Source organism: Gymnoscopelus microlampas (genome assembly GCF_963454915.1).
Source record: "Gymnoscopelus microlampas genome assembly, chromosome: 16".
Classification (NCBI taxonomy): Eukaryota; Metazoa; Chordata; class Actinopteri; order Myctophiformes; family Myctophidae; genus Gymnoscopelus; species Gymnoscopelus microlampas.
In genome coordinates, this window is record NC_139953.1 from 12676895 (window position 1) to 12697065 (window position 20171).

The 20171-nt window shown below is 39.6% G+C and overlaps 1 protein-coding gene across 1 annotated transcript; it reads right to left on the bottom strand.

The window, feature by feature from the left end:
- Positions 1 to 296: 296 nt before the first annotated feature.
- Positions 297 to 19521, bottom strand: LOC311062844 (kinetochore protein NDC80 homolog; the record flags this gene model as incomplete). Its single annotated transcript, XM_084082063.1, has 19 exons — positions 297 to 416; positions 1108 to 1210; positions 6357 to 6496; positions 6835 to 6927; positions 7309 to 7398; positions 7734 to 7886; positions 8096 to 8301; positions 8715 to 8859; positions 9344 to 9444; positions 9573 to 9666; positions 10018 to 10113; positions 10799 to 10901; positions 11292 to 11464; positions 11759 to 11897; positions 12022 to 12111; positions 13505 to 13600; positions 17904 to 18034; positions 19062 to 19142; positions 19480 to 19521. 19 exons carry the CDS (start codon positions 19519 to 19521, stop codon positions 297 to 299), a joined length of 2196 nt encoding a protein of 731 aa, XP_083938189.1.
- Positions 19522 to 20171: the final 650 nt, after the last annotated feature.

The window sequence follows — 20171 nt, forward strand, 5'->3', positions numbered from 1 at the left end:
GAATTGTAAATTAAGCAATATTACAAAAAGTTACTCTCGGTGGAACTCTTCAACTACAGACAAAAATGTTGGATTGAGCAAAGGACTCTAGTATTCTGAACTTACTAGAGGTAGGAGTAAATCAACTGTTAACATTAAAAGCTACAATCCATACAGTGTGGGAGACAACGTCTACCCATCCAAGACAACATTCCTGCTTTTCCAGGGGATATATTTCACTTATGGAGGTTCAGGCAGTACCACTTCGGTGTCCTACCTAACACCAGGTACTAAAAGAAACTCCTATGGAGTGCCAACTAGATTGAGTTAGCTTTTGCATTGAAGGAGTCAATCATGTCCTTGATCTGCTGGAACATTTCCTGGTTCTCTTTCATCGACATGGCATCTCGAAGTCTTTTCTTTTGGTCCATGGATTTCTGTTGATTGGAAGGGGTGGGGGTTGGGGGTACAAGAACTTAGCTTAGACAAAGATAGGTGCAGTTATACACCCTGATTAAATGCTCACCTTATTTTGCAGTGGCCAAATTCAAATTTCTACATGTAAACCATTTGATAATGCCCATTTTGGGCATGCCATTGTCAAAAATATTTTCAAAAATAGAAAATATAGACGATCTAAAGGTGATCTGTAGATTGACTATTCTCGCATGACAGGTTGTATGAAAAAGTATAGAATATGGCTTAAGTTGTAAAGGTAGATGTTAAATAATATTTTTTGTCTAAGTTTCAAGTCTAGGAATGGAAAAGAAAGGGTGGTTTCATGTATAACCGGCCACAGTCTCTGGGGGTCTCTGTGTGAACTGTAGCTGATATATTGCACTTTTACCTTAGCGCTAGGTATACTCTTGGTTGCCTGTTTTTGCAGAAAATGCAATTAAGACTTCTGGTGATTAGTAGTTTTCGTTCCCTACCTATGTTGAATACACTTATTGTAAGTCGCTTTGGATAAAAGCGTCTGCTAAATGACTGTAATGTAATGTAATGAACAGATCTGCACCATCTAGTCTACTGGTTTAGATAGATTCAACAGATCTACTGTATGCCATGTAGTCTAAAGCTTCAGATGAATTTCAAGTCATTAAGTTAGCTATAGTTCACATTTTGTACCTCCAACATGGCCAAGTGGTCGGCAGCATGGGTGAAGATGGTGGCCAGGTTGTTAGACACTGTTCGTCTCTCCTCATTGGTCTCAAGCAGCACCAGTTGGTGCCTAGGGTACAGATAGGAATATAAGTCAATGTCTTTATTCTAAACACACCCACATTTTAGACAGACATGGATGAGTGATTATTGTGCATAACTGTATCAGTACATCCTCAACCACAACTGTGCCATTGAAATACTAGAGGTTTGGGCTGCTATGCAGCCCTCATATCTAGAGTACCTACATTGCACCAGTCCTGTCCCATATATGCACATGACCATATATGGGCATAGTGGTCTGTGGCACTGGACAACCAGATCTCCAGGGCTTATCGGGTTTGTTTATGGTTATGTCTGAGTCAGAGTGACGTGGCGGTGGTTCGTCCGCCCTCCCATTAGGCAATTTTAATTAGGATAATATAATACGAAAGGAGATGAAATTTGGAATGTAATAGTTAACTCACCTTTCACAATTTAGATGGAAAGTGAAAAACTTTCTTTGGGAGTTTTGAACCCAGAATATTTAGATTATTAACCCCTGATTTATCATTTGAGCCATGGTTTGTACTCCTGACTCATGTGCCATGCTAGCATGGAAGATGGAATTGAGAATGTAATAATTAACTAAGAATGTGATACTTAACCCACCTTTTTGAGTTTAGATGGAGAGTGAAAAAGTTCTTCAGGAGTTTTGAACCTTTAACCAACGGTTTATAAATCACTGATTTATCTCACATGCTAGCTGGCATGGAAGATGCAATAGAGAATGTATTACTTCACCCACCTTTGAGAATTTAGACGGAGAGTGAATTTTTTCCTTCTGGAGTTTTGACCCTTAAAGACGCACTGAAGTGACATTTTCGGGCATTTTATTTTGAAGGTTCAGCCCGAAACGTCGGCTCAACGACTCTAAACCAATCAGAAGGTCCCATCCCTTCAGGCTATGGGACGTTGGATCTCAATCACTTCAGCCGTGCTGGCACACGGCTAGTGTTTGTTTACAAGTGAGAGAGAGACGGCCAGTGAAGCACGTTTGCTACTACCTGGCTTATTTCTAACCTATAATGTTTTCAGATACATATTTTAGTGTGCAGATGAAGTTTAAAATGAGTAATACACTCATCTTCAATGAGATTCAAAACGGAGTATCTCTGTAATTAAAATCAGCTGTGTTTGAAGAACGTGCAGCTATGGGAATCAAACAGGTGCATGTAATCAAGATTCATTTATATTCACGAAGGTCGAGTTATGTCATCACGCAGCACGTTTTCGTTTACAGGAAGTAATTAAGATTGGCTTTTTAGGGACTTTAGATGTAAAATTACACAAAAATGTTTTTTTTTCATTTTTTTGGGCATCTATTGTTAGGTATGCCCATATGATGACCACGGATATGCTCTAAAAGTGTGAAAAACATATTTTTCATTTCACTACACCTTTAAACTTTCTGTTTATAAACCACTGATTTAACGTTTGAGCCACACTGGCATTGAAGATGCAACCGAGAATGTAATAATATTTAACCCACCTTTTAGAATGTACATAGAGCGATGATAATGTTCTTCATGAGGTTTGATCCCTGAACCTTTTACAGGGTCCCCACACATTTTTAGCAATGAATTTCCAAAACTTTTCCAAAACTTTTCCAGAATATTTAGCCCAATTTCCAGGCCTATATAACAATCATTCGGCGCAATAATGTGTCTCTTACTCCTATGTAGAATGCCCAAAGATAGGCAGTGTAGCAAAAATAAAGTTTGAGACATACATTAGGCTGCCGTCACACAGCCCGTTCGGCGAAAAACTACTTATGTTACATATTTCGTGTAATATTATTCATGTTTATGAAAATGTTTTGTTTTAACAAAATCAATAGCCAAAAACAATGCATAGCCAAATATTTTTCCAGGACCCTTGATAAATTCCAGGACCTTTGATGATGTTTGATCAATTTCAAACCTTTTCCAGTACTGGATTTTTTTTTTTTTAATTTCAAAATATTTCCAGGAATTTCATGACCGTGGGGACCCTGCTTTTATTTATAAAACCCTGAATAATACCACGAGCCACACTAACATGGAAAACTCACGTAAGAATGTAATACTTAACCAACCTCTTCAATTTTAGATTGAGAGTGAAAAATCATATTAAGGCGTTTCAAAGCCTAAACCTTCAACTTATAAATCCCTGGTATATCTCCTGAGCCACACTGATATGGAAGATGCAACTCTATTTAATGACTATAAGATATGACAACGGATTTGTATTTTTTTTTTTTGGCTTTTATTTATGCCTTTATTAGAGAGGGATAGGGAACGTAGGCTGACAGGAAATGGGGAGAGAGATGGGGGGTTGACACGCAGCAAAGGTCGTCGGGAACGGGAGTCGAACCCGCGACACGCTGTCAATGCAGCCTAGGGTGCCTGGACCGCCACACTGCGGCCCAGACCACGGATTTGTATTTTGATTACATTAAACATCCCTCTGTTTGCTCTCAATGAAAGAGTAAATCTGGGTGCAGAGAAAAATGTTCCAACAGATCTGTTTTTTAACAATAACTGTTGTGTTTTCTTGTTGTGTTCCTTGTTTCTTAGTTATACTTGGTGTTTTACAATACAGTTGTGTTCTTTACATATTCTAGAAATATATCTTCTTAGTTCAGGTTTTAATTTACACTTGTGTACCTTTTGTTTTGTTGTGATGTCTGAGTGTTTCCTGTTTGCTGCTACCTGTCTTGTCTCACCCTGTCATTTGCAAATGTTGTTCACCTGTGTCTTGTTTAGCCCTAGCCAATCGTGTGTTGATTGTCCATACATAAGCGCCTGTGTCTCCAATGTGTTGCTGTTTGCCCTTCACTGCCAGTCTGTTTGTTGTATGTAGTTGTCTGTGAGTATCTTAATGTTTGATCTAGTCGCCTTGATTCGGTGTATGTAGGCCATCTTCTTGTGCTTTTACAAGTGAAACTTGCCAAGTGCCTTCCTAGTCCTTCTCGTGCTCCTTGTGTTCCCTGGTTTTTGCCATAATAAAAAAAAGAAAACTTCTGTCCTGCACTCCCTCCTGACTCGCATAGTGACAGCAGTCTTCATTACTTTTGGAGTCTCTCATTCTCCCCTCGGCTTGTTTGTCTTTTGGTTTGCATCCATCATCCAACACCTTACTTCTAAGACATTTTAATTTCAATGAGCCCCATATCTCTGAGAGTGTACAAATGGACCATTAGGGGTCCATTTGGTTCCATTTTGTACACTCTCGGGAGTTACAGAAATGTAAGGGGACATTTAGAACCCCCTCAAGAAACCATGAGGGTCCCCTGGACCCCACTTTGAAAACCACTGCTTTACACACATCCACTACAGATTCTGCAGACTAACTCACTCATAAACAATTAGTTAAGTAGCCTTTGTCTTTATATTCATCAATTATGTGTTTAAGTGTATTGCTCTTATTTTGTTTGAACTCTGAGCCAGGTTCACACATTAAAACTGATAGTTTTGGTCTTCTGAAATTGATAAATTACTTTAAGATATGACAATAAGGAATATGTGTTTTGATAACATTAAACATCCCTCTGTTTGCTCTCCAACCATCCTTTGCATTTTAAGTGAGTTTTGGACACTGACCAATCCTGCACCGTGATTGGCCAATAGTCTACAACGCAGTCTACACCCCTAACCCTTCCATTGTTAATGCAAAGCGATACTTTTGCAAAGTCAGCCAATCACATTACAGCTAGTGTCATCACCACTAACTGTAATGTGATTGGCTGACTTTGCAAATTCAGGACTGTGATTGGCTAGCGAAACACATGACACATGTGCAGCCCTATGAATAGCAGTATGGACTTAAAAAAAGTCATTTATCCTTTTTTTTTAAGTGAGTCATTTTGTGATGACCACACACCGCCCACTTCACACTGGGTGTGATTTTCTTTCCAACAGATGTTTTTTAACAATAACCTAAAACTCAAAAAAAGTTGTGTCATAATGAACCCTGATCATCAGTGAATCTAGTAGATTCAGTCATTCTGTCAGGGGGAGAGGTGTTTGCTGTAGACTTTCAACTTTTGACCTGCCACCTCTCCCTTAAACTTCAAATATTACCTCCAGTTTCTAATTAGTGTGAAAAGCCTGGTGGCGCAAGAGAAAAGGAGAGGCCTCGCAGGTGGAAGGTTGGGGGTTTGAATCTTGGTCCTGGTAAATCTCTATCTTTGCTCTTTTTAAGGCGAGGAGCGTGGAATCAGCCCGCCTCCCTCTTCACGCCCTCTTGTTAGCTCCGGTAGGAGGGGGAGGAGCATGGGTAAAGCCCGTCTCCAGTGGGAGGAGCTTAATACATTTACATAATAAGCAAAGCCATTTTTGTTGTATGTCATTGACATTATTAGTATTATAGCTGACTTATTTGTTATTTTTTTTACCACTGTTTTATGTTTTTTTATTGAGGCACTTTGAAGTTTTGTATTGATTATTGTTTGAGATATTTTGTATTAGTTGTTGGAGTTGACTTTTGTATTAGGTGAGCTTTGAACCCTGAACCTTTGGTTTATAAACCTCCGATTCATCTATTGTGCCACGCTGGCATAGGAGATGTAATCGGGAATGTAATAGTTAACTCACCTTTTACAATTTAGATGGAAAGTGAAAAATGCTCTTTGGGAGCTTTGAACCCAGAACCTTTGGATTATAAACCCCTGATTTATCATTTGAGCCATGCTAGCATGGAAGACACATTCGGGAATGTAATACTTAACTCACCTTTCACAATTTAGATGGAAAGTGAAAAATGCTCTTTAGGAGCTTTGAACCCAGAACCTTTGGATTATAAACCCCTGATTTATCAGTTGAGCTAGCATGGAAGACGCAATCGGGAATGTAATACTTAGTAACTCACCTTTCACAATTCAGATGGAAAGTGAAAAATGCTCTTTGGGAGCTTTTAACCCAGAACCTTTGGATTATACGCCCCTGATTCACCCATTGAGCCACGCAGACACCATATACGAGACTGCAATATTCAATATTGTGAGGACGTGATGAGTAACAGGTGGCACAAAAACCTTCATCATTGATCATCTCCCCTCCACCACAAACTCTCCTTCCTTTAACCACTTCAACCTTGCATTTTGGGCATGTTTTCAAAAATAAATCTAGTTTCATAGGGCTGACGTGGTTAAATGCATTAGGTTGCTCAGTAAAGACAGTGAGGGAAACACTAACCGTTGCTGTGTGGTCTGCAGTTTCTGGACAGCGTCATGATGGCTCATCACGTCATCATGAAACTTGTTCTCAAGGAGTTTCAGGTGGTTTTCAACAGACTCCTTCTCTGTTGTCCATTTCTGCTCCTCAAGTACCATCTCCTACACACAACACATTGTTGAAGGTAGATATCAATGATTTCTAAAGTGTGACCCATAAACAATTTTCAGTCAGATTACAAATTTTAAACATTAAAATCGAATGAATTGGTTGAGAACCAATGTCACCCTCAGAGGAGCCACTTGGACAGAAAACAGGTCCAACTTATACTTTAAAAAAGTTGACCTCATAATTCCAGTTTGATTCTGGCTTTATGCTTTATGTCATTTTACACCATCTAAATCAAGCTGTCCATAAAATAATCAATAATACAGGTGTCCTCTTTGTTTGTTTCAGGACAGATAATTCAGAGGCTGCTCTACACGTATACACACTTTACCTGCATGTCATGTTCCAATTGTAGATCCAGTTTGCACATCTGCTCTCTCAGCAGCTTCAACTCCTTCCTCTTGTGAATGATTTGGCCATTCATCTGAGACAAACACATTTACATGATTAATACCTGGCTGCCACATTACAGCCACATTTAATACCGTTACAGTCACATTTAACATGATTACCTGGCACGTTACAAGGCCAGCGAAAATAGCTGATCTACAAACACAACACATTGTGCGAGACATTGCGATCATGTGAGCTTTTTTTGCTGTCACCATATGACACCATCATATGACAAAATATAAAATAGCAAGGCTTAGGTGGTTAAAACACATGCATACAGAGTCATGCAACATTTATACACTATACACACTGTGCATCGAATCTAGATCAAATCGTATTATTTCAACAGTAAAAAAAACAGGAGTGAGGAAGAGATTAACAAACACAATGTAATAACTTGGCCCCATATTACCTCCTCATTAATCCCCTGTAGACTGAGCTTCTGGTTGGCCATTCGCTCACTCTCCTTCTCCATGTCAGTGATCATCTTCTTCAGTGGCAACTAAACATAAAGCATACACCAGTATGCACCAAAAAGTAGCAATTCTTTAACACAAGAAATGCCAGCATGAGATAGGAATACAATACGATTCTCTAACGCATACACTCATCAGCCTAAACCCTGGGACAGAAAGGTATTCTTGGGCTGAGTTGGTTAAATTGTAATGACTTGAATTAATGCTGAAATCAGTGAAGACCGATACCAGTCAAGCCACAAGCCTGCAATTTGTTAAGATAGTTCAGGGACAAGATAACGGTCTGCCCAGTCCACTGACCTATAAATGTCCCATCACATAGTCAAATGAAAGTATGAATTCATATCCATAGATTACATACCTGTATCTGTGCTTTATACTGGACCATAGCACCAGGTTGATACATGGATGTGGTCTGTATGTCAAAATCATGTCCACAGGCATTCTCTGCTGATGCCGGGATCAACTTTATCTTACGGGCCATTTTATGGTACTCTGCCACTTTCCATTCAACCTGTGATGGGGAAGTAATTGTCATTTTTGGATGAACAATACCATTAACATTGTTGTGCAGCACCACTGTTTAATTGTTTCAGGAGAAAGGTGCATCATGATAGTGAATCCTGTGCCATACATCCAAACCACATGGTTACAAATGGTTTTGTACCATCTAGTTAAATGAACGCTCAGGATTTATACTGTGTGTACTCGGTGTATACGCACCCTTTCCTTGATCTTGGCCAGACCCATCTCTTCGTGCCATGCGTGTTGCTCTGCCTCCTCTTGAGCCTTGCTGAGACTGGAGATTTTCTGCTGGAGCTCCATCTTTTCCCTGTTGAGCCTCTCGATGTCAGCCGGAGTGTACTTCTGATTAGCCAGCAGGTGCTGCAGTCTGGCCCGCTCCTGTGTTAGAGAGTCAAGATGGTGGCCTGTGGAGGTAGTGTGGGAAGAAGGGATGACCATCTTACCGTTTCAGTAGGGGGAGACTAATTTAAGTATGAATACAGTGCTTTTGCATGCAGAAACTTGTACACATCCAGTTACCACAGGAACCCTATCGTCAGTATATTCTCATTATCATAGTAGTGAACATTTGGCAGATATAGCTGATCTACAATCCCCCAACACAATGCATTTTGAGCTTTTAGATCTGCTATTTTGGCGAAGAGATTTGGTCTAGAGGGAAAAAAGGAGGGGGCCGAAATACAAATATATAGGGTTAAGTGGTTAATAAATACAAGGCTGCATACCGTTATCAACATGACTGAAAATCTAAGGTTTCTGTGTGGAATGTCAAGCAACAGGCTATTGGTAAAAATAGAAGTTCTTGATGGCCATTTACCAGCAACCTTCAGCTCTTCAGCCAATTTGGAGTCCTGGCTCTCCAGACTAGTTTTGAAGGTCACAAGCTGACTATGGTAGGCGTCCATTGTCTGGAGTTCCGTCTGGAGTTTATCCTTCTCGATTTTCTTGTTCATGAGAGGATCCTGTTGGAGAAAAGGTGACGAATGTTCTGATTAATCTCTTTTTTTTCTTGCACAGACAAATGTGGTGCCACGGTCCCTCTACAAAAGGAAAACAGTAAACAAATGTTCCAAAAGAGATTATCTACACAAAAAGGTTAGGAGTCACAGCTTGCACTTGCCACTTGTTCATGAGAGGATCCTGATGGAGAATAGAAGAGGTGAGTTATGATTTATCTTTCTCTTTTCTTGCACTGAAAAGTGTGGTGCTGGATTTCCACTCAATAGATTAAGTAAAGTAAGTAAAAATTGTTTTGAATCTCTAAGCTCATATTATCCCTAAAGATTGACCTTCCTGAAAATGTTTGCGATTTCTATGAATGTTCCCTCAGTTTAATTTATGGGGGTCTATATGTAAAACCTGGCTTAGTATTGATGTACAGTACAAGTTCTAAGGCACTGGTGGCTTCGTAAAGGTGCGTGAATTCAAAATTGCAATGCTACTAACCGACTGTTTCTCATTCTCCAGCTGCTCCACCTGCTCACTCAGCAATGTGTATTTTTGCTCCATAGATGCCAGCTGGGCCTCATCCACACTGTATGCCTTCTCTATGGGACACATGCAGAAAAAACAAGAACTGACCTTTGCACAACAAGCTGGTCAAGTTCATTATAATAACTGTTCAAATAAATGCATGTTTCTTCTTACAGATGTGTAATATTCCCTGAATACTTACTCAATTCAGACAGGAATGCATGATCCTCTTCTTCAAATGCGTCTGCTCCCTGCATGAACTTTGCGTATGTGTCAGTTATTAACTCTAGACACATCTAAAGTAACAATGAAAGAGAAAGACATGCAGAGACAGAGACGGAGAGAAAGACATGCAGAGGAGAAAAGGGAACAAAGAGTGTGATAAGACACTACAATCTCATATCAGCTGGTAAAAACATCCATCTAACTGTTAAAACGTTAGCAAATGTATTTCATATATGGACCACAATGGAAACAAGCCCCTGGGATTACATTCATTTAGCAGACACTTTTATCCAAAGCGACTTACAATAAGTGCATTCAACATATTTGTGTTTGACATTTATGTTTGACTGTACTGTTAACAATCTTAAAGTATTCAATCAATCAATCAATGGTGATGTGTATTGTATTACACTAATGCTTACCTTGTTATGCTCAACCGATTCTTCAACTTTTGTCTCGTCTTCAGGAAAACCTTTTTTGAACAGCAGGTCATCCTCAGTCTCAAGACAGCGGTAGATCTGACATACAACATATTTTAAATGTTAAATTTATTCTAGTACAGACACTGCACCACACTAAATAAGAAACCCAATTTTCTTGTGTAGTTATTTGCATCAATTAACCCAATTGTAATCGATAATTGCACCTGTTTTATTACAAGATGATTTTTACAGGAGTAGTTCACCCAAAAAAAAACATATTTTCTATCAATTACACACTCCATGAAGCCTTGAATTCATGGCGATTTTTGTTTTTTTGTCCCTTTCCTAAACCAATAATTTGATGACCGGCGGAGTCTCCGGTATGAGACTCAAAGAATCTCTATTGAGTCTCCTACCGACTGATGACCCGTTCATCAAATTATTGGATTAGGAAAGTGACAAAAACATAAAAATCTCAATGAATTCAAGGCTTCACGGGGTGTGTAATTGACAGTCATTTTTCATTTTCATTTTTTTCATTTTTTATTCAGGATTCCAATAAAAAAAATGTAAAAATAGCAGATCTACAAGCTCAAAACGCGCCGCACTGCGATGCGTTTTGAGCTTGTAGATCGGCTATTTTTGCTACTTTTGTGAGACATAGAATGACGAAAAAAGTTAAAATACAGAGATAAGAGGTTTCAGCCTGACAGTGGAAATATAGTGGCCCTCTCCATCATCAAAGTTGCCCATCCCTGATGTATGGTTTACCAAGCCTTACTTTGACCGTGTCAATGAGCCAGATGAGAGCGCCCAACACCTGAGGCCATGTGTGTGGAGCTCCAACAGAATACATGGAGCTCTTAGATGGAGGAAATGCATACCTTAAAGTTTAAACCACAAAGAGAAACAGATGGTCAGAGCAGAGTGTCTTCAATCTACACTCAACAGGTTTCATGGCAATCCACCCATTAGATTTTGAGTTACAGTATCTTGTATGCAATGTAAGTGGAAATCTTGGCCAAAGGATGTCACTTGGCAAAATCAGTAGGGTTCTTCTTTATGATCACCACCAATTAAGCGTTACCTCACCTATATTAGTTTTAAAAAATATATGATCTTGCTCTTTAACAAGACAAATAGAGGTATACAGGCAAATAATTTACCCTTGTTTAGAGTTTAAAATTAAAGAGGCTTTTACCTCACCAACAATTGTCAGAAGAATGTTTTACTTTTTATACATGCGTAGAAGTATCACGGTATTGTTAAATTACCCGAGGTCTCTCAGCAAACGAGGTATCTCCTCCTCCACTTTGGATTTAGGCATCTTAAAAGTTGGGTCCAACAGCTGGTAAATGAACTCAAACACTTTGAAGAACTCCTTGGTGGAGGGAGACTGGAGGGTTTTGGTGGACACTCCTCCTGGGTACCCGTTTTCTGTGAGGAACTAGAAATAAAAGAGAAAATCAAGTTACATTATTAGATAACACAAAACATACATTAACCACTTAAGAGGCCTGTTTTATACTTTGACAAGTCTGAAAACTTTTACTGCTAGTATTTTCATGCCAATACTTTTGTACTTTTACTTAAGTAAAATGTTCAATATACAGGCCTTATAAACACGTGTAGGTTACAACAGGTCTAAATGGAGTAATTGTGATAGTATTTTTGTGATTTGCTAAAATAATAAATCAGAATACTTCTTCCACCACTGGAGGTAGTGAAGGGTTCGTAGTACCTCACACAACTTCCTGACGCACTGCTGCACGTATGATTTGTCGTGGAGAGGTCTGGGGTCCTTTTTCCCAGACTCTCCAAGACTGCCAAACAGGCTGTTCCGTCCTCCAAAGCTGCTTTTGCCATCCAATCCACTAGCCCTGTAGTGATCAAGTTCACCTATTAACGTTTTAACATTGGGTGCACATCCTAAATGAATCATTAGCCCACTGTTTTGACTGCATAATGACATCTTCTAAATCCTGTTTTGTATGAGTTACACACCGAGCACCAAAGAAGGAGGTCTTCCTCTCAGAGGTCCCAGACTGGGGTTTGCTCATGTTGAGCTTGCCATAGGAGGGTTGTACACTTGTACTGTAAATGAACAATGGTAACAATTAAACATGTATCACACACAATCCGAAATTTTGACTAGTATACAGTTGATGCAAAGTCAGTTTTAAAATGGCACTTAAATTAAAGCAGTTAATATGCAGTGGCATCCTAGTATATTTTCAGGCTGGCGTCACCCTGCTGAATGCCTGACAACATCATGAATATGGCCATTAAATGTTTGTATTTGATGTTATGAGCAACTTCATGGTTGCGCCCATGAAAAGACTGACAAATCTTGCTGTCGTTTGGTGGATTGGATGATTGAAGTCTATCAGTAACAAGGAAGAAACAAGAATTGGCAATTTTACAATTTATTCATTTCACAAACAGTCAGGAGCCTCAGTGGCATATGGAAGAACCATACACAGACACAACAGCCTGGCACCTGCTCCTCATGCTGGTAACAAGCATGGTCTCACACTGCTGTTTCACGTGTCAGCCAACATGGTTGTGGTTGGTCACTTTAGTACCAAAAGCAAGACCAAGCTGATTGATTTAGGTCAGGACTGGTTGGCAGGCTATTCCATTCTCTGTCCTCCCAAATTCTGGACTATGTTCTTCCTTGGCACTGATAGACGTCAATCATCCAACCAACCAAATAACACCACACAAGAGTGTATACAGCAACATTAGAATAAGCCGTTTAGGGCAGAGAAGATTTGACAAATGTTTCATGGGCAAAAAAAACACACACTCCGCTGTGCTGCTCATCCCATAAATGCATGGTCCTTACAAATGGGGCACTATAGAGCAGCGAAGTCTGGCGTAATTTACGCATCCTACCTGGGTCGCGGTCCCTCCCCCCCCCCCCCATTCTTAATTCCCATAGACGTCTTTAATATCATGTCAAATAAGCACTGTGTTCCAAAAATAAACAAATGATCCCGGCGAATTGACTCATATGGATATGAAGCATCAACTGGCGGTGAGAAAACGCTAATATTACTTCCACCGAATTAGTTTCCCCAGAAACAGACTCTATCAAATATGAGTGACTGACTATCATAAACGATACAGAGCCACCTCCCTGACAATATCGCAGAGACAGTTTGTTTATTTTTGGACCACAATTCTTATATGAGACGATTCTAAGATAACCCAATGTTATTCTCCATAGAGAAATTACTTCCACAACCCAGGGGATGAGCGAGTGGCGTCAGGACTTCGGTACTCTATTTAAAAGGGAAATAAACAGGCTTTCCAACGGTATAAAAGTTATTGCCAAGAAGAATTGTTACAACAGAGGTAATAATCTACCAAACACAAATTTCCAAACTTTTTGTTTTATGTTTACAAATAACTTTTAGATGTGATTCATTTACAGGCCCAGTTGGCTTTAAAAGTCTAGACTGAATTAACTCAATAAACCTACCTCTGGGGTGTGGCATACATGCTCCTCCTAGTTGTATCAGCCACCCGCAAAGGCATCTCTGACTGTCTGCTGCCAGATGCATGTCTCTTCTTTACACTGGAAGTGATAATGGCATCATTAGACATTTATTGATCCCCGTGAGGAAATTCAGGTGTCAAAGCAGCACCAGCAATAAACACGAAACACAGGATAGGTACAGGTAAAACTGAAAAATAAACATAGGCATCAAGTATTATGTACAATCTATCACCAGTAACATGAACAGATGACTTCTGTTAATGGATACCATCACAGGATATGTACTGTAGTGTCTGTCAGCCGGCTTACAACAGCGGACATGTACAATCTTATCAAAGGCTCTGTTACACTAAATCATGTAATGGACCCTTCATAATCATTGGTATTACACCTGTGTTTACCATACTATTTCATGTCTGTATAGTATAGCTGCCATGAATAAGGACTACTTAATGCATTAACATCTCTGGGATACACGGTGGCCAAAATTGATGCTTTGACATGTCACTACAAGTCTGGACATGGACAGTTTGATGTACTTTAGTGCAAGGAACAATAGACCCTTTTCACAGCCATGTTGGCTTTAAATAGTTCAAGGTCACTTATCCTTCATGTGTCAACTATGATACTAAAAGGCTCTGTTCCATTTGGTGTTGCAGAGCCTTTCCATTGAGCCAACGTCCACAATAGGCTCTATGCCAGGCTCATCAGGCTCATTTTGGGTTGAGGGCACATCAGCCATATAGGAAAGAAATTGGGCCTCTTCCTTACTTCCTTTACAGGTCTTACCAATGATACTAGAAGGCTCTGTTCCATTTAGTGTAGCACAGTGGTTCTCAAACATTTAATTTCAAGGACCCCCAGAACTCTTGAGAGTGTACAAATATGGACCCTTGTCAAATATGGACCCATTTGTACACTCTCAGAGTTACACACCCGCGAGGGTCCATTTAGAAGTTAGAAACCCCCTCAAGGCACCATGAGGGTCCCTGGACCCAACTTTGACATTGACACCCACTGGTGGATCAGAGCGTTTCCACTGAGCCGACATGTACAATATCAGCACTGGTCTGTTTGACCACAATGGAACAGACTAGCCTTCATTAGAATCATTGGTAACACCGAAGTAATGAAGAGGCCCGATTTCTTTCCAATATGGCTGCTGTGCATAGATAGAGCCTTAAGCAGCACCCCAGCTGTTATAAAACAACCTTAATTAGTATGGTATAAACAACTGTTATGAAGGAAGTAACACTGCAATTTCATGCCAATACGCAGTAAAATAGCTAATGTTAGCTTAATTTTAGCATTTCAAGCAGGCGCGCAATGAGGAGGCCGACGACATGACGCAGTTACTATTAGCATGGCTAACAAAGCCACGGTTAATTAGAGCTAGTTTAAATACTCTAACAGCGACGACGTATAGCATTTCATTTGTCATTGGCTATTGACTCTTTACTTACCGGTCCATTTCTTTTAACTCAAATAATGTATTCTTCTATTCTTCCTTTTTACGTGGTTTAGTGAAACCCTGGTTGAGAGAGTGTCAGGTGTTTGAATGCACCGTGCCACCGCCTAGATTGAAGTGCGACAGACCTAACCGCACGCGGATGCCACATAGTCGGAGAAAAGGTCTGTCGGATTAACGCATGCCTCCCGTATGAACGTGCCTGCAGTGGTGTAAAGTACTGTACTTAAGTACACATTTGAGTAATCATTACTGGAGTATTTTCAATTTCCACTACTTTTCTACTCCACTACATGCACTTTTTACACTACAATTATTTGAAAACTTTAGGCCTACTTGATACTTTGCAGATATAAATTATATTATAAAACATGCATTAACCACTTCAGTCCTATTTTATACATAGGCATAACAGATCTACAAGCTTCACATCACCAGGTATTGTGAGCTTGTACATCTGCTAATTTCAACATTTAACATTTTATTTGCTTCATTACTTTCGGTATTTTAAGTATATTTTGATGCTAATACTTTTGTACTTTTACTCAAGTACATTTTGAATACTGGACTTTTACTTGTAACAGTATTTCTGCATTGTGGTATTGATGCTTTTACTTAAATAAAACATTTGAGTACTTTTTACACTACTGCGTGCCTGCCCAGAGCAGCTGCTTATTGAGATGCTGGTTCTCAAAATTTTTCATGTCAAGGAAGGACCCCCAAATGAATATGTAGGCTATTGGCCACAGATTACATTTTGAATCTGAATACATTTTGTGCCAGGGACCACCTGCAGAAGAGAAGATTTACATTGTTTTCTTAGAATCTTCTTAAAATCTTCAAAACATTTTACCCTAAGCTCTTCCAAAATTGGTCAAAAATTGCAAGCTCATAATGCAAGCTTGTAGATCTGCTATTTTGAATAGCTGAAGTATGCTTTATTTTTGCTGGGGACCCTGGAACCACACCAAAGATCCCTGGGGGTCCCCGGACCCCACTTTGAGAACCACACTGTAAACAAAAAGGGAAAAAATTGAAATGGGGACCTCAATGTTAAAAAATGAATGTATGCTTTGACATTTTTTTAAAATAACGTAAAGTGTACATGATTTGAACATTCATGGTACATCATTATCATTGCTGAACTTTACCCTTTGTTTAACTACACAGCCTAGATTGAAGGGCAAGGGCAACCATGAATGAACGCGCCTGCCCCATTTTTAACTCTTTTAACTCTATGGCCTGCCCAGAGCCAGCTGCTGAGATGCTGCTTCTCAAACGTTTTCATGTCAAGGCAGGATGATGCAGCATTACTGCCAAGAACTGTAGAAGGCTTTAAAAAACTCACCCTGCAACTCTCAACCACAAGATGTCACAAGTGTGCATTATTTCACACAAATCCTTTACTATACACACAGCTGATACAACAGTTGATTGTCAGGTGTTCTGTTTTAGACTCATCTGCTGTCATTCCTGCACTTTCCTTGACCATTTTCTTATTAAACGTTACCAGATAAGAAAATGTATCAAAAGAGAACCAATGCCCTAACCCCCAGGTCACTAATGCATTCAACCAGAAGAGGGATATGTAAAAATATATATATATAACAATGAGAGATGTGTTTATAATTGAATGCAATTAGCATAACACTCCAGAGGGAAACAATCAATACTAGAAACTGCCTTTTGAACACAAACTGTATGAGTAAGTAGACCGTGGGACACTTCTACACAGTGGTGTGTTCTACCGTTATACGCCGTATACAGTCCAGATTAACAGATAACCATTTCATCCATTGAAAACGTGAGAGCGTATACCCACGACCACGCGCATCATATACCCTCTGAAAAAAACTAGAACACACCACTGCTTCTACAGTAGCCCACATGTCCAAAATGGATAGCATTGCACATTAGGCTATATTACAAAAAGTTACTCTGGGTGGAACTCTTCAACGACAACAAATGTTGGATTGAGCAAAGGACAACCTGTTCAAAACAGTGGCGTACCCACCATAGAGGCAGGGCAGGCGGCCGCCTGCCCAACTAAAATCTAGCCTCCCCTAGAAAATAAAGTAAAAGACTGAAAAACAGGCAGTGAAAAAAATCCAAAGAGAATAGTGGCCGTCGGACCTCCTCGTCGCAGCCAATCACTGCCGTATCCATTCCGCAGAGCGACGTCGCCTATAGTGATGGGGGGGGGGGGGGGGTAGAGAAAAAAATCTCGCCTGCCCTAAATGTACTTTCTGGGAACGCCACTGGTTCAAAAGAACTCTAGTATTCTGAACTTACTATGAATTAATTAGTTTTATGTTTAATTAGTTCTATTTTGAACATTGTTTAAGACAAAAATACAAAACAGAAGAATACAACAACTAGAGGCATGAGTAAATCAGCTGTTGAAATTAAAGCTACAATCCATACATTTCCTGTCCTAGGATATCTACCCATCCAAGACAACATTCCTGCTTTTCCAGGGGATATTTCACTTATGGAGGTTCAGGCAGTACCACGTAAACCAGTAGGTGCCCTACCTGACACCAGGTACTAAAATAAACTCCTATGCTATGGAGTGCCAACTAGATTGAGTTAGCTTTTTCATTGAAGGAGTCAATCATGTCCTTGATCTGCTGGGACATTTCGTGGTTCTCTTTCATCGACATGACATCTCGAAGTCTTTTCTTTTGGTCCATGGATTTCTGTTGATTGGAAGGGGTGGGGGTTGGGGGTACAAGAGTTTGCAGTTATACACCCTGTTTAAATGCTCACCTTATTTTGCAGTGGCCAAATTAAATTTTCTACACGCAAACCATTTGATAATGCCCATTTTCTCTGGCACTGGGACAACATAGCCAGAAAAAAATCTGGCAATTCTGGCACTCAATGAGTTAAATACAGAGAGAAAACTCCAACTGTTGCTGTGTGGTCTTCAGTTTCTGGACCGCGTCATCACGGCCATTATGAAACTTGTTCACAAGGAGTTTTTGGTGGTTTTCAACAGACTCTTTCTCTGCTGTCAATTTCTGCTCCTCAAGTACAATCTCCTACACACAACACATTGAAGGTTGATATTAAATCACAGTGACCCAAATCATCAATTGTCATCCAGATGTTGAAGCAAAAGAAAAATTAAAATCTAATGTCAAGCTGAATTGAGAGCCAATGTCATCCTCAGAGGAGCTACTTGGACAGAAAACGGGTCCAACTTATACTAGACCAGGATCAACAGGTTGGCTAGAGGTCACCACATGATGAACCATTTGATTCTGGCAGAAGATCTGTGTTCCATTTCATGTCTTTTCACACCATCTAAGTAAAGCAAAAATAACACATTTTCTTCATTCACCGTAGGAATGTTACACAAACGAAAAACCTCCATGTATTCAAGACATCAACTCCTTGTCTTCTAGACATCACGGTAAAGTAAACAATAAAAGTGAACAAAATAGTACGTTGTTCTACAGTTTAAAGCTCAATGTATTTATTTGGTAACAAAAAAATGGATTAAAGATTTTAATTTCAGGAAAGATATTAATTCAGAGGCTGCTCTATACATTGTAACAAGAGCGAGAGCGAGAGTGCCGCAAGTTACAGTTCTTAAATTGACCATTGATTATGTTCTGGCCCACCATATTTGGGGAAATAAACTGGCCGTGCCCGAGACCAAACATATTTGCCGATCTCTGATTTAGACCATCAAATTACAATAAAACCAAACAAAAATTGCATACATTTGAACTCTTAAGCCCAGCTAGCAAGAGTGCGTGCATCTAATCGATATCGGTTAGTGTGGAGAAATAGTTATGGTCATGTGTGTTATTATAAGCCCTCTAATCTCACTCCACTCCAAGCCTGGGATGTGGGATCCAAGGTCATGTGTAGTATAAAGAGCAGCATGGAACATTAACACCATCCCTTTAAGCTGGCCTTGGACAGTCAGTCACATTGTCTTGACTTCTCCGTGGTCTTTGCAGAAAATCAGGTGAAACACTGAGAAGTGACTGACCTTTTCAAAACATGTCTGCGGGTACTAGGACACTTGTTTAACCACAACATGGCAGCCTCAAACACCATCTCCTCCTTGGTCACATTGAGATCATCACTGGCAGGAATCTCTGTCAGTTTGTCCACACAGAGAGAGAAGAACTCTTCCTAGGGACACAATAAATACAGTAGACTAGTTGATACATTACAGCCATGTTCCCATACTTCCTGAAGTAACATTTTCTCCTCTGAAGTGATCACTGGTTATATAGGTGGTTTGTTTGGTGAAAAGGACAAGTGATATATTATTCATAATATTAATGTTCATCCGATCACTGACCAATGAATGATTGAATGTTTCTATGCAGATATTTAGGTGGTGACAGGTTGAGTAATAGAAAAAGAAATACCTTTACTTTAATAATTTCACCACAAATCTATAGGACAAAAAGCCAACAGACAAACAACTTGGGAAATGTATGGAATGGGTGACTCAATCTCTGACCTGCTGGTAGACGACATTGAAGTGTTCAATGATGTAATCCATGCTACATTTCTGAGTATATTGTTGCTCAGGGACAGTTTTATGAGTCAATACATAGGTTTCATATTATATTGGTTTTCAACTTTAGTGTGTGGTTGGTTGACCTGTCTGGGTAATCAAGATGGTTTATTTAATGAATGATCCATGATCCCCTTTAAACTGCCCCTTGCCCTTCCAATCTGCACCAAACCAAACTGCCCCCAAACCACCAGTTGATTATAAAAGGTTAAATCCAACAATAGGTTGAATAAAGACGTTTAAATATAGAATGAAACAGAAAGTACATGATATTTAACAACATTAACAGGACTGCTATCACCTTGGTTCATCTATCAAACACACTGGTATGTCCTCACCATTGATTTGAGTTGACAAAATCTTACACACAAAGTAAACAAACAGCTTCACTCAGTTTACTGAAGACATGTATGTGACTGAATGAAAATGGAAATGAAGGTTTTATCTATAAGTTTAACAGCATCTATCAACAACATTAGCTACCTACCTTCTTCATTCAGAACAACAACAAAAATAAAACCTCCTGGCGAAAACAGACATTATTAGAGCAGAGTCATTGTCATTACTCGCGTTTCCCTCAGTTCTGCTGTTTGTTGTTGTTGTGCGACTGGTGGTCGAGAACAGGCAGTTCACAG